This window comes from Amblyomma americanum, chromosome 9 (assembly GCF_052857255.1).
Source record: "Amblyomma americanum isolate KBUSLIRL-KWMA chromosome 9, ASM5285725v1, whole genome shotgun sequence".
NCBI classification, from domain to species: domain Eukaryota; kingdom Metazoa; phylum Arthropoda; class Arachnida; order Ixodida; family Ixodidae; genus Amblyomma; species Amblyomma americanum.
Genome location: NC_135505.1, coordinates 141,387,318 through 141,401,392, shown reverse-complemented (window position 1 = coordinate 141,401,392; position 14,075 = coordinate 141,387,318). Strand labels below are relative to the sequence as shown.

At 42.4% G+C, this 14,075-nt stretch overlaps 1 protein-coding gene across 1 annotated transcript in view; it reads left to right on the top strand.

Moving 5' to 3' along the window:
- The window catches only part of LOC144104648 (uncharacterized), a 34,077-nt gene that overhangs the window by 6,830 nt on the left and 13,172 nt on the right, over positions 1-14,075 (top strand). The window contains exon 2 of the mRNA XM_077637782.1: positions 13,838-14,000. Within this exon, the coding sequence (XP_077493908.1) occupies positions 13,838-14,000 (163 nt within the window). The remainder of the gene's footprint in view (positions 1-13,837; positions 14,001-14,075) is intronic.

Below are 14,075 nucleotides of genomic sequence, written 5' to 3'. Positions count from 1 at the left end.
TTTGATATTGATAGCCGAGCTGCAAACTTATTTCAAGTTGGTGTTTTTACTATAGTTTTATTGTTGACTTCCCAAGCCAAAAAAAAACCATTGGGTCCAATTGGAGCTTCCAGTTGTATGTTCCAATTGGTTCCAGTTGTTTATTTAAGACAAATTGAAAGCTCTAATTGTGGTGTTCCATTTGGTTCAAAATACACAACTGGAACCAATTGGGCATTAAAATTAGAAAGTCCAATTGCTCCCAATGGTTTTTTTCACCTTGGTTGTCCTACCAAGGAAAGGAAAAAGATAAGGAAGTAGCTTGGGATCACTATCGGACAGGGAACTTTTTTTTAATAGAAATGAAGCTTTTTTAGTTGTTCTTGCAGGTACAAATGCTTCTTCTGCCAGAAAAAAAAAAAGGGGAGACAACGAGGAAATATCTTTTTCGCTAAGCTGTACCTCTTAAGACTTCAATTCGCTTATGTTCTTAAAATTCAGTCTTGCTTTTTCTGCTTCCTGTAGCTTTTTATGGCAGTGCAGATTATTAACAGGCTCTCTTGAGAAATCCTTTCACTCCTGCAAAGCATATACGATGTGAATTGAGTTTTTCTGGCATTGGTATTTTGCATTTGAAGATAGACTTAATTTTGTGGTGTCAGTCTGGACGGCTGCAAGAAGTGAGTCGAGACTCAACAAAACATGACGAATGACGTTTTATTAATGGCGGGATGGGTTTTTATATGGAATGATCACATGACAATCCAAAGTAAAGATGCACATAGACAAGGCCAAATCCAATCCAAGTAGAACCAAACAGAAACTGAAACATAGGACATAACATACTCCCTCCCTTCGGGGAAAAGCAAACATTGGTGAAAATTTGAAATTGAATGAAAAATTTTGAATATGAAGTTATACAAATACAACATGATCAAATATCTGAACACAGAAATTAGCTTACTCCTATGTAAGCTTTGAATCCAAAACAAAATTTCATACCTCATCCCGAAAGAACAATCAATGAACGCACGTCATCAAAAACGAATATTTCACACTTTATCAAAACAATGCACTTCATCAAACCACTGAATATCTGAAAACATCTGAATATGTGAAAACATCTGAATGCCTGAAAACATCTGAATATCTGTAAAGAATAATGAACACTTCATAGAAAACATTGAATGTACCCATCCGAAATATATCTTCTCCCCTTTTATCTTTAGAAATAATGAGCGGTCTCAAATGCATGGCAAGCTGAAATCGTCGAAATGCTCAACAAATGCTGCTAGGGCAGCGTCACTGAAGGCTACTAGTAATGTCAGACACTGGAGCTCACGTGATATCACTAAGGTTTGGATGAATTGTCTATTCCCTAAGGGTCCCCCGGGAATCTGCTGATGGGCGTCCCCATGAGCAGTGAATCCTTCATCCAAATAAAATGGTATCTTATAAAATGCTCCTTCTTGCTGTTTTTATGAAGTTACCTTAGAACATCGGCTAGTTTTAATTGGCTGTAAGAAACATCCTACTCAATGAAAAATAAAGGTCCACATGACCGTAGAACATCGGCGAGCTTTACTCAACCGGAATATACACACATGAACATCGGTCAATTCTATCAAACCGGAATAAACATACAAGAGAACAGCAAGTCATCTTCTAAAGTAGTCACACGACTCTGATTGCAATGACATATAATGTCTGACATGAAACAGTACAAAGTGCATCTGTCTGCACGAAGAAAAGGAAATATGCATAGTAGCCTGAAAAACTGTACTCATTTCTGAATAGTTGAGCATTATTTTTATCACGTTAGAATATCACTTAGAAGAATGTTCTTATTGAGGAATGCAACCTTATAATATTATACTAAATAACCTTGAAACCACAATGAAAGAATTATCAGAAATATTGAAACATGTCATATCATAGTATCCGTATAATATTATGCACAGAAATATATCACATTCACTTCCCAACAATTGCTACTGGGAAGGAGAAACTGCGAACGACAGAAATGACATTGAAATACATGTGAAATACCCGGTTGCATTTCATTAATTATGTTATGCAAAGAATTGAAAAAATGCAATGCCTGTTCTTAAATAAGGGAGAAGAATGCAAGACAAGTTCTTAAACCAGTATGGCTTGCGAGTGTTTGTTCTTGGTTGCTCCGATGCCAAAACTGGATTCTTGAGGAGACGTCCTCAGTCCAGGTTCCGAAGGCTGCCGTCGACGTCCGTTCCTAGGCGGAACAGCTGGGGCTGGCCCACTTTCATCAGGCAGCACTGAACACTGGGCACGCAAGGCAGGAGGTACATCTTGCGTGCCCACAGATAAATCACTTAAACACTGAGCACTTGTGCAAGAAGGCACATCACACCTATTCACAGGTAAATCACTCACATCACTGTAGAGGTGGGACGACATGGATTGTCCAGCTGGTGGCCGTGAAGAAATGGGGAAGCGAGTTCTAGCTCCTGAAGACTGGGGTACCGATGATGCATCAGGAGGCTGCCGAGGCAACACAGGGCCCGCCGAGCCTTGATCCGGCGGGCCCAGATGATTAATGACAGGATGGGTTTTTGTATGGAATGATCACATGACAATCCAAAGTACAGATGCACATAGACAAGGCCAAATCCAATCCAAGTAGAACCAAACGGAAACCGAAACCTAGGACACAACAAATTTATTTAGTAAAGCTGCCACTTTGTACATTCTGTATTCAAACTTCCCATGTAAAGGAATCCCAGTAGCTTAGGTATTGGCCACAGCAGGTTTTAAGGCAGCTTGAGCTCAAACTCTGGAAACAAATTTTTGTTTATCAACCTGGTAGCCTTTTGGATGGCCAGCAAGTTCTGATTTATGTTATTAAGAAGTTTGCAGGGATACGGTGGCTGCAGCTGGCACAGGACAGGGTTAATTGGAGAGACATGGGAGAGGCCTTTGCCCTGCAGTGGGTGCAGTCGGGCTGATGACGATGAAAGAGGTATGGTCACCATGGGGCCAGAGGTTGCATGTACAGATTTCCACAGGATTTCTTGTGTTTATTTATTTAGCATTTACACAGTGCATGCAGGCGATTGTTGGGCTAATAGCCGAAGCTAGTGCAGGCCCATTTTTACAAATATAGAAGACGTTGAGAAAACATTGAATGCATTACATGTGTGATGCGAAAACTTCTCAGTCATCTGGATAGTTGTAGAAACCAATTGCAAAGAAAGGAGCAAATTGAATAGTTGCAGAATAACACAAGAAAACAAGAATAGTGAAATAAAATAATCAAAGTGTGCATGTATTCAAAAGTCCTTGGTTTACTTTATAACACGTGAAACAGTAGACAAGTGTAAAGCATATTTAAATGAGGAAAAAATAAACAAAATACGTTCTTGCCATTGGTGGAGGCTGGAACAGTTTAACGTGAGGCCAGAACTTTGTAGCTAACTGTGTTGAGGAGTACATTGTGGCTTATTTTGTCGCAGAGACATCATATCAATTTTATTACAGCACACTCAACATTCCACCTGTAAACGAAACCTCAAACAGTGATATGGAGCTTTCTGCTGCATGTCATATCTTATTTTGTATTCTGATATTGGCTGAGCGCTTGATTTAACTTGCAAGAACGATGATGCTTAAATGACGATAAAGCACACGCATGTTGACACGTATAAAGTATACATGTTGGAAGTCTCGCTAAAGTCCTTAAACACCTAATGTTGTATTCTCATTATACACGGTACTGTGTCTGCACTTATTTCATTGGTTTGTGGTGGACTTCTAGAGGCAAAATAATAGTCGACCAGACTGAGCTTAGAATTTTTTCACTGCGTGTTACTGCGTAATGGCATGTGTTCATTTGTTTTGCAATCATTGTAATGGATCTTGCTGAACTTGCGTTTGAATTTGTAACTGTGGCACTAACAGCACGGTGCACCTTGTCTGCTCACTGGAAAGTTTTGCCACATTGTTTAATGCCACAGGTGTTCTTGGAATCTTGACTCTTTTATCTTCCGCACCTGTAATCAGCCTTTGCCAGAGTAACTGGCACAAAATGCCTTTACAACAAAACAGGCTCAGAGGAGCAAGAAGGTTTATCTCTTCTGATTGCACCTGACATTTTGGCACCAGTGCAGATATTGCATCTTGATGAAAACGCTCATGCCTGGTTGCTGGAGAAATCTGTGTCTCAACCTCTTGCTATTATCGTCTTTTATGTTACTGTTGTGGGTGCTGCAGAAAAGATGACATTATCAGAAGGGGGGGCTCATTGTTTTGATTACTTAATCACGACACCTTTCGCCCCATCTCTGGTCATGTGTGAAGCCCTTTCCACTTATGGCAGAGTTGCGGAGCCCTTCCGGCTTGAAACATTTTGCGGGTCAGCTGCACGGCTTGGTGCTTAAATTCGTGACTGATAACATCGATAGGATCTCCTTCATATTTACCGTTGGAGCTTTGGACACAATTGGAAATTGTAATTTTTCTTTGCCACTGATAATAGTGCCCATGTGGGTGTGCTCTTTTTATTCCACTTTTACTTGCCCTGTCCGCCTCTTTGCTGAAATCTTATCTGTAGTTTATGGAGGAGCGTCAGAACTTGGTTGCCGGGACCGGTTACACCGGAGAGCCACAATCTCACTATCTCATGGGACAACAACACACGAAGACTGAAAGACGAGGTCGAGCGTTGCGTAGTATTGTTGCACTTGACCCTTGGAAGCGCTGGGGGGCTGCCCGTATCACATGGAGCTGTTTTCCCTTTTGACCTTCCCTCCCCCCACCCCCCACCCCTCTCTTCATCCTCCTTTCCCAACCCGGATGCACTCCAAGGAGGTCAACACTGAGCTCGTGAACAAAGAGCAGCAAAAAGGCCAAGAAAGGGTCTCCGAGCGAGCGCAAGGAACTGTGTCGTCGCAGAGAATTGCGCCATATTCCGTGGAAGTGTTTGTGCAGTCATTGCTCGGAATTTTCGCGCGAGCCTTTCTGTGGGCCTCGAGAACCAGTGCAAAATGGTGCTTGGCATGAGGTAGCCCTTGTAAACTTATTTGTTTTTCATATGAAAAAGAAAGAATTGTCTTATCTCATCACTAGGAACAAGTATACAATGCAAAACTTTTTTGTCACACCATCGGTCTTCCATGACTGCATGCAGAGGCCGTGGCACGAGTTGCGGAACTGGTTTGCCACCAGTGAGGACTGATTGTGTGTTCATAATGTTAAGTCAGTGCAGGACATTTCCAAGATATTGCAAACGCTGAAGAACTTGCTTGAAACTAAGGCTTTATTGTTATAATGTTGTGTGTTTCAGTTGCCTTGCTAGACAATGCAAGAAATTCCAATTTTTTGGCAGGGAAACATTGAGGTTCGAAGAATCCTTCTGCTGTGTGGCTCTGAGTTAAGGGGGGATGGGCTCCCAAGTGTGAGGTATGGGTTTCATGCTCAAATTAATAATTAACTACCGATTTGGTTCATTAAAAGCTTTCATGATACTGAAAGCCTTAAAGCAGGCTTATTTGTGCCCTGTTTATTAAAAACTGCTGCAGATTGCACTGTGCTCCACGATTCGAAATTAGTTTTCACATCTGGTGCAGAACACACAGGTAGCTGGATAAGCTTTCTGTGTGGCTTAAAAGTGGAAAGCCCTCCCAAGGAAAATCAAGAAAAAGCACAACGGCGGCATAGGCTGTCAGCTTTTTCGATGCACCTCTGCACACACTCTGCGTGAATGGTAACCCTCCGCTAAACATCAGTCAGGTTCCGGCTTGAATTGACATGCCCTCAACATTAAATACACAGTCCAGCAGATGAGACAATGCAGCTTGTGAATGACCGTCGAGGGGGGGCAGTTGACCTATTTCCTTCTTTGCATGTTGGGTTTGCCATTACAGACAATCGGAAAGTGGGAGTGGGGGAACGTCTGGGCAATGAGAATTTCTCGAAAACGGCGTGCCATTGTCGCGTGCCACACGTCTCGCGCGTTTCCATTGTGTAGCAGATTCCTATGCTGCGTTTGGGAAACAATTGTTTTCGCCAAGCCACCTGAGTTTAGTGGACAGCTGCAGAGCCTGCTTCACTGAGATCCACAAGAGGTGTGTGGCCAGCATTGGCATTTACCGCATCAGCATTGTACCGTCTTTTCTTTGTGTTTTGTTGCATCTGAGATTCTCGTTAGTACTAAGCCTCATCAGGAAAGTAGTGTTTCGTGGTTCACAGCAGTGCCTCTACATTTTTGCCCCACGTAGTAAAACCTGGTCCCGTGTAACTTGAGGATTGCAGCTTTGCCTGGGAAGCCCTGCCATTGTAAATTTATGTTGCTGCGGTAACATAATGGTTCTATAGTAGGATGCAAATTAAGAAAAGAAAAACGGCAGCCGGCAACAATGGGACATGGTCCACAGGGTTCCGTATTACTGTGCTGAGCAATTGCAGCAGCAAAAAAAAGGAGGCTTTTAATTGTTTTGACTTCATTAAACAGGCCAGAGGCATCAGAATTCTTGTGCTTATAAAATGCTGCAACATTTGGAAGTGGCTGTGTTCCTGTGAGTTAATTTCCTCCAACTGCTTTCAACAGTTGCCCCTTAGTAAAGATTTGGACGAGTGCTCCACTTAAAGGGGTGAGCATGCATGGCTTTTAGCTCAATGAAAACAAAGAATAATTTGTGACACTTTCTTTCTTTTTCTTTGATATCTTTCTGCCTTTCGATCTATGTATGGTGGGTGTTTCTTTCCACTCTGCTTGAGCTTTGGCAGGCAAAGAAACTTGGTGCCTTTGCGTGGTGAACTTTCCATCATGGATGAAAGCCCTCCCTACTGCGCAGTTTCCCCGATCACTGTAGTCCTGCTTTTGCCCCCCCCCCTTTATCAACAGAAGTTGAGATAAGGGTAGAGGCGCATGAAAGTGCGGACAGGCAAAGAAAGTGGTTTTCCGAGCCAACTTGAGGGAGGTGTGGAGGGGGGACATTGTGGGACGTGCCAAGCCGATAAAAAGATGGATTCAGCTCACTGTTGTTTGTGTCTTGAGCGACGGCAAGCAATTAGTGTGAAAGAACTGGCGCCAGCCGCCACTGATGTTTGCGCCTACGTGGAAGCCGCATTTGCTTTTGCCCCATTATCTTTGTCGGGCATGTGCAGACGACGGGCAGGCTTTGTGCAGCCGTATCACGTGGGGGGATGACTGCACAGCTGTGACGTGCTTCTTGTTGGGGAAGGCAGGATCCTGCTTGAGTGTGTTTTCTTTGTTCCTTCAGTGGTGGAATCGTGCTGCAGTTAAGTCGCATTGAAATGTATTTCCACAGGTGCCGAGAAATACTCTGTTTATAGTTTCCAATTTTGCTGCCTCAGCAAGAAAGTAAATTATGTTGGGTTTTTGGAGGGATTTTTATTATCTGTTATATTTTCTGTGCCATTATATTTTGAGGTTTAATCATACTTCTTGTGGTGCCTGGTCATGTACTGACTAGTCATCCCCGTGACTTGCACGGGGTAGTCATGAGCACCACTCTGTTGTGCCCATTTCATCACTGCGGATTTTTTGGTTAGTGACTGTAGTACACCGTTCCTTCAATTAGGTTTACAGTTACTTCCTGTAACTTAGCCTTTTAGTCATTCCATTCATAATACTTCATAGTAATGTAGCATGAGGCATGAAAAAAATTGTGTGCAAAATGCTGTTCGTTAAGTATGCTGCGCAGAAAAATGGTTGGTGTCCCACCAGTCTGTCTTTTTTTTTTTTCGCTGCTCACAGGAGCAGGCATTGGGCTACTGCCATGTCCGATTGGAACCACAGTTGGTATCCATAGTAAATGGTCAATGACGCGTGATATCCTAGAGCACACAATCCGTCGCCGCGCTCAAGGATTACTGGTTTCCCTTGACTAGTAGAAAAGTGTTCGATTTTCTTGGATTTAGCTACATTTACTTTAATCTTGATGCCTTTGGCTTCCCATCTACTTTTGTTCTCCTTATTTAGGAGATGTGTAGGGAGATTATCAGCACATTGTCCCTTAGTTGCTTTGGAATCAGTTGGAAACAATTTATCAAGTAGGGAGTGATTTGTACTGTCCCACTGGAACAGTAATTTATTTGAAACCAATTGTATTCCACTTGACCATTTGATTTCTTTTGGAACCAGTTGGATGCCTGATTGGTCTCTGTATTTATTTTACTTGGTACTGATGAAATGAAAGCAATAATAGAGAACCTGCATTATTGGTGAATTGGAACATGGGGTAACTTACTGGAACAAAGCGATTTTTGGTTTAACACCGAGTCATGGTGTTGCTGTTCCTACAATTCAGCTCTAGCAGTGGTCTGTATGCTATGTCTTGTCTGTACATTATAACTAGCACAATCAATTACAAAAAAGCCGAACGAAATTTTTTCAAAAATTAGTTAGGTGTAGCATGGGCCAAGCCGGGTATATCACACACAATCAAGGCTTAGGTGCTACCATGGAAGGGAAATGGGTTGGCACAGGGCAGTAGTGTCACAGATGTCTCAAGGGTGATTCAAAGCCAGTTGCATGATGGTGCCACCTGGTGGCCAGGAAGGCAATCTTCCTAGTTTGTCTTGCTTCCCACTTGTGGTGCTAAGTTTCACCATGAGAGCACATGGTTAATGTCACTTCAAACATGCATGCACCCTTATTAGTGTGCCCGGCAGTTTGTTTAGCTATCGCTCCCATAGCTGAGTGTGGTGTAGAGAATGTGCATTCTGTGTCGCCAGGCCGCCTTTCTTTTCATGCAACATTGCTGGATCGCGTGATTGTGCGCATGCCAGCCAGGCAGTCAGGAGTTGACATGACCTGAAGGTGGGCAGGGTGATGGGAGTGGACACGTAATGGAAAGAAGGCCAGATGTATACCAGAGCTACAGCAGTTTATTACCTGGTAGAGGGCTGCGGTATATATTGGTGGATCATGGGATACGTAGGGTTATTAGACTTGGAACAAAACTACAGACAACAGACAAATTTCATGTGCCTCTCAACGGAAACTCACAATACAATGGTTTCCTCTTGGGCACATATATGGGTAAGGCACCTCTCTCTACGGTCAAGTATACCACCCTATACAGGAAAGGGCACCTCTCTCTATGGCCTAGGATACTACTGTATGGGCAACGGTACTGCTCTGTATAGGCTAGGATACTACCCTGTATGGGCAGAGGATACCGCTCTGTATAGGCTGGGATACCGCTCTGTTAAGACTAGGATACCACTCTGTGTAAACTAGGATAGCGCTCTATAGGGGTGACAATACCATTCTGTACAGGCAAGAATACCGCTTTGTTTGTGCGAGAACATGGCGCATTTACAAGAAAATGTTCGCGGTCTAACAACAGGAACCTTTTAGTATTTAGCCCGCAAGCAGAATCAGTGCAGGTTGACCTTTTGTATTCGGCAAACAAAGTGTACAGGGCATGGAAGATCAACAGCTTGCCAAACAAAAAAAGCTGAATTGCACGATGTGAAGCAGCTGCTGCCTAGTGGCTGCCTGGCTCTAAAGCAAACAAACAGTGTCGCTGTTCGCTGTATGCCCATTCCTTTCGCAAGCTGCTTCCTTGGCACCCTCATCATTTGCGTTGCATTCGTACATTAACGCGTGGCCTGAACTGTTGACATATCGAGCGGCGGCGTTTGTTTATGTCGGCTTTGTTGCCTTGTGTTACACACTTCGTCTGCCCCCAAACACTTAAATGTCAAGCAGGCCGTGTGTAATGCCAAGCTGCCATATTGTCGTGCGTGTAGCTAAGTGGCTGCGGTTACTGACAATGAACAAAGAAGCCACGACTGTCGACTGTTGCATGGATCCTCATTTTGGAGTAGGAAGGACAGAACTGAGTAAACTTGTGTGCTGTTGTCGTTCAGAGCACCATTTGGCTATAAGCTTGGCAAAAGCGAATGCATTGGCTTTAGAGCTATGCCTGTTCTTTTTTTTATTCAAACTTTATTTAAATAAGTTATATTTATATGCAGTTTGCTGTGAAGCTCTGTCCACATTCATAATTGTCACACTCTTCCTCGGTGACAAAGATTTTCTCATTACCTAAATAAAGGTAATCAAGACAAAATTATAAGCTCAGGAATATGGACATATCTGACTTGTTTAATAGACTGAAAAGTTAAAACTTAGTTGGTTTTCTTTACTGCTTCGATTTCTCAGCAGATTAATATAGCACTCGGCAGGCCATTGGCTGATGTTGTAAATCGCTGCTTTTTTTGTAAAGTCATATCCTACTGTAACAACTATTGTGTTTGATTTTTGTGTCAGTCTTAATTAAAAGAAAATATTTACTGTAGTTCTGTTAAGCTTTCTAATGAAAAGCAATAAAAAATGCAACTTTTTCAACAAAAAAAAAAGTTCCAAGGAATGCATCACACGAACAGAACTGCCCACTCCAATAATTACTTTTAAAGGGTAGATGAAATGGCTTTTTTGAGAATTTGAACGTTTTCAAGAATTCTGATCTATGAAGCTTCTATATAAGTATAGGATGGAAAGTAGTTTTGTGCTAGCATTTAAATTATTTACGTAATCGCCGATTAAGACCGCGACAATATTCAGGCTGCTCCTCCATGCGCTGGAGAAGTGCGGAGAAACTCGTGGTGACGTCAATGTTGCCGAAATTTCAGATGCTGCCATGCGTCTTATGATGCCGCCAAACAATGCTTGGTAGGCTTCACCTTCGAAGGCGCTCGTTTTCTTCCCAGAAACAACCGCTTCTTCGCTGGAAACTTAGCACCGCCGTATGTGATGTCATCATTGAGGCCTCTGCCCGTTGCTGTGTGCTGCCGAGAAGCCAGAACGCTGACACCACTTTAGTTGGCGATTGCGTCACCATTTCAGATGCTAGCGCAGAAAAATTTGGCATGCTCACCTGCAAGTTTCACACATTCGCCTTGTTTTAAATAACTGAATTCTAGTAGCCCTTTAAATGCGCCCCTGAGCACCACTGATCAGGGGTGTAACAGGACAAGAACTGCATAAAAATTACTGATGGGATGTAGCTATGTGCATTGTATAAATGTAATTGGAATGGAAAGCATGGCATCAGGTCTTGTCGATATGCTCTATGGTGCTCTTGTGTCTTAAAAAGTATCGTTGTTATTTCGTGACGCTGGAAGAGGCACAGTGCCCGCTTGCTCTGGCAAGTAAAGGAGGGTGAAAAGAAAGAAAAATAATTAACTTTTTGCGATGACACTCTCAGCACAAAATGCGCAGAAAAACAAGGCACACTGAGTACAAATAAACAGAAAAGGATGGACCAAAAAGCGCTTCTGAACTTGGATGTGGGCAGCGAAAAAATTGGCTCGCTTGGATTAGCACTGTTGATTTGATTCCTTCGGTTTCTCCGCATGTGTGTGGAAATGGGCAGGCAGGCACCCAGGTGACATCGAGTGCGGCTGTAGAATGCCTGCTGTAATGCGCGTCTCTGTTATGAGGAAGAATGCTGTATGAGAGATATCAACTTGACACATTGTTTTTCCGCAATGTTAGGTGCAGTTTATGAGGCATGTAGCCTGTCTGGCACAAAAGACATACAAAGAAACCTCTTTTTTTTTTTTTTCTAGCCGTGTACTTGAGAGTTGAGATTCGCAGTAGTATTTTTGTTCACTTTGGTTTATTTATTTGTGTTTTATTGTATATTATTTTTTCTTGCTGGGTTTTGTTATGAAGCATGCACACATTTAACAGTGCTTTCGCACTGCTAGGCATCCCCTGTGTTTTGACGCTGAATGTTTTTCCCAAGATTGCAACATGTGCGATGCATCTGGGCCGAGTTGCTTAACATTTTCCTTTGCGAAGCAAACCTCCCTGCTTGTTTTGTAAGATAAAATCTTTTGTGTTTGTAAATGGAGTGTATATGTCTCGCTGACACCAGTTTGCAGCCTTCGTTCATTTGCCTTTAGTTAAGATTTTTGCGGTTATGTGTACTTGTATATGTTTTTAAGAGTTTTTGGAATATGTTTACAGAATTGAGAAAATATTTTTTAGTATTCTCACATAGAATAAAGATATCTATAATATATTTTTAAAAATTTCTGAACTTTAGAATTCGCTGCAGGTTCTGCTCGTACATTGGAAGCATAAAAATGCTATTGAGGAACCTTGTTTAGCAATGGAAATTTGATAGGCGGCAGTAAAAAAAGCTTTAATGCATATAGTAGGCGCCATGGTGTGGGGTGTTATTGACACGTGTTCTGGGTTTTTCCTTTAGTTTATTTGTTTTGTTAAAATTTTGAGTCCCTGCTTTTATAGTTATCTGTGAACATCTGGCTTTATATTGCATTAATAGGAAATCGTTTTCGCACTGGGCAGGCATCATTACAAAGTTTCTGAGGTTGGCTGTATAATTATAATGCATGTGTACAAAGTAAAGAAACTAATTTAAAATATGGAGGGAAGCTGTTTCATAGCTGCGCAGTTCAGTCGCACACATGCAAGGAAAATTAGGTCCATGTGCATGGCTGACATTTTGCAGGGATTTTTCGTGAGCATTTTCATGAGCACGTCTCACTCCATTTGCTGGCAGAGCAAACATTGGAAGGCATCGATCATCTTGCACGAACGCAGTTTTTGCCCCTTGGTACAGGTGGTTCCATAAGTAAATAAGTTGGCATACTGGCGTTTACTTTTCCGTTGCCTCTGGTGTGCCCTTTTCCACTGCCATGCAATGGCCCCGGTTTTGTATAGTGTGGTTGCATAATTATTTAGGAGCGGAAAAGTACTTTCGTGAAGGACTCTAGACTTTTTTTTTGTATTAAACCGTCTTCTCTAGACGCGAGACTTTTTTGTAATGGTGGTCTTGTGTTACAACAGCGATTGGCTTTTTTTTTTTGATAGTGTAATCTAACATATTGCCTGTGATAATGCTTGGTGAAGGTGTTCTGATGTCAGCAGGATGTTGGGTTTGCTTCTTATCGCTGTTTATTACTATGGAAATGTGGAGAGCCCTTGTTCCTAGGGTTATACCTTGCTAATGATGTTACATAATGCGTCGTGTTACGAAGCATAGTCATAAATTTCTGCGTAGCTGCATGAGGAGAGATTGTTGTTTCTAATAGTCTTTCATTGGAAAACTTCTCAAATCCACCGTTGCTTCAATTACATTGGCTGTACCCAGCTGACATTGGTATTGCTCTTGTGATCTGGGTGTTCTTGTTGCACATGACAACTTGACAGAATTGTCGGTCACCCCAGACCGATGCTTCTTTTCTGTAACACGGCCAGTGCCTCACACAAGAAAGAGGGTGCACGTTTTTGAGAGTTCATAAGACATGGTTGGCTGCACAGCTGGAGTGCCATAAATGGGCAGGAGGAAACATAAAATGGAAAGGACAAATGCTGACTTGCAATTGTAATTTCAAAATCAAGCGCACGTGGCTTAAGTGTTGACTGCAGCAGTGTTTGATTGCCTCTTTTCCTGCTTAGTTTTGTGTATGAAAGATATTGGCTTTTTGGTTCAGCGGTATATTTTTATCATTGCCTTCATAGATGAAGCACTTTTGTCATTTTCATACTATTAGCGAAAACCAGATTGAACCAGAAGATTTAAAATATATGCAAACGGGGAATAATTGAATGATGAAAAGTACTTCGCTACTTCAATTTGAATGGAATTGATATGCAATGATCTGCTGTTGCTGATCTCTAGTGCATAATATGTGCCTCGTTAGCATCAGTTGGTTTTTAAAAATACTCTCGCTAATCTGTGCGGCCAAACAATTTTTACTGAGACCTGTCCGCTAGGCCTATGAAATGGAAAAAGAGCATTTTCAAATCAATCACTGAAGTAAATCCACAACAGCTTTGCCTGTTAGCTGATTCGGTGGTGTCTTGTTCCAGGGACACGCGGCAGCTGTGCGACGCACACATTTACCTGCGGTACCGGTCGTCATCACGCAAGCTCGCTATCATCTCCTCGTCATTTGTGCACAATCACCAGAGCCAGGCTGGCAACGGCTGCTTCCACCGGAAGCAGTCTGTCACTGAGCGCATAGGCAAGCCGGTGAGTTGGTCTGTTTTTCTGCTTGCAGCAAACTCTGTGCGAGGCTGGTACGTCCGAAGCTTCAAAATTACTGGG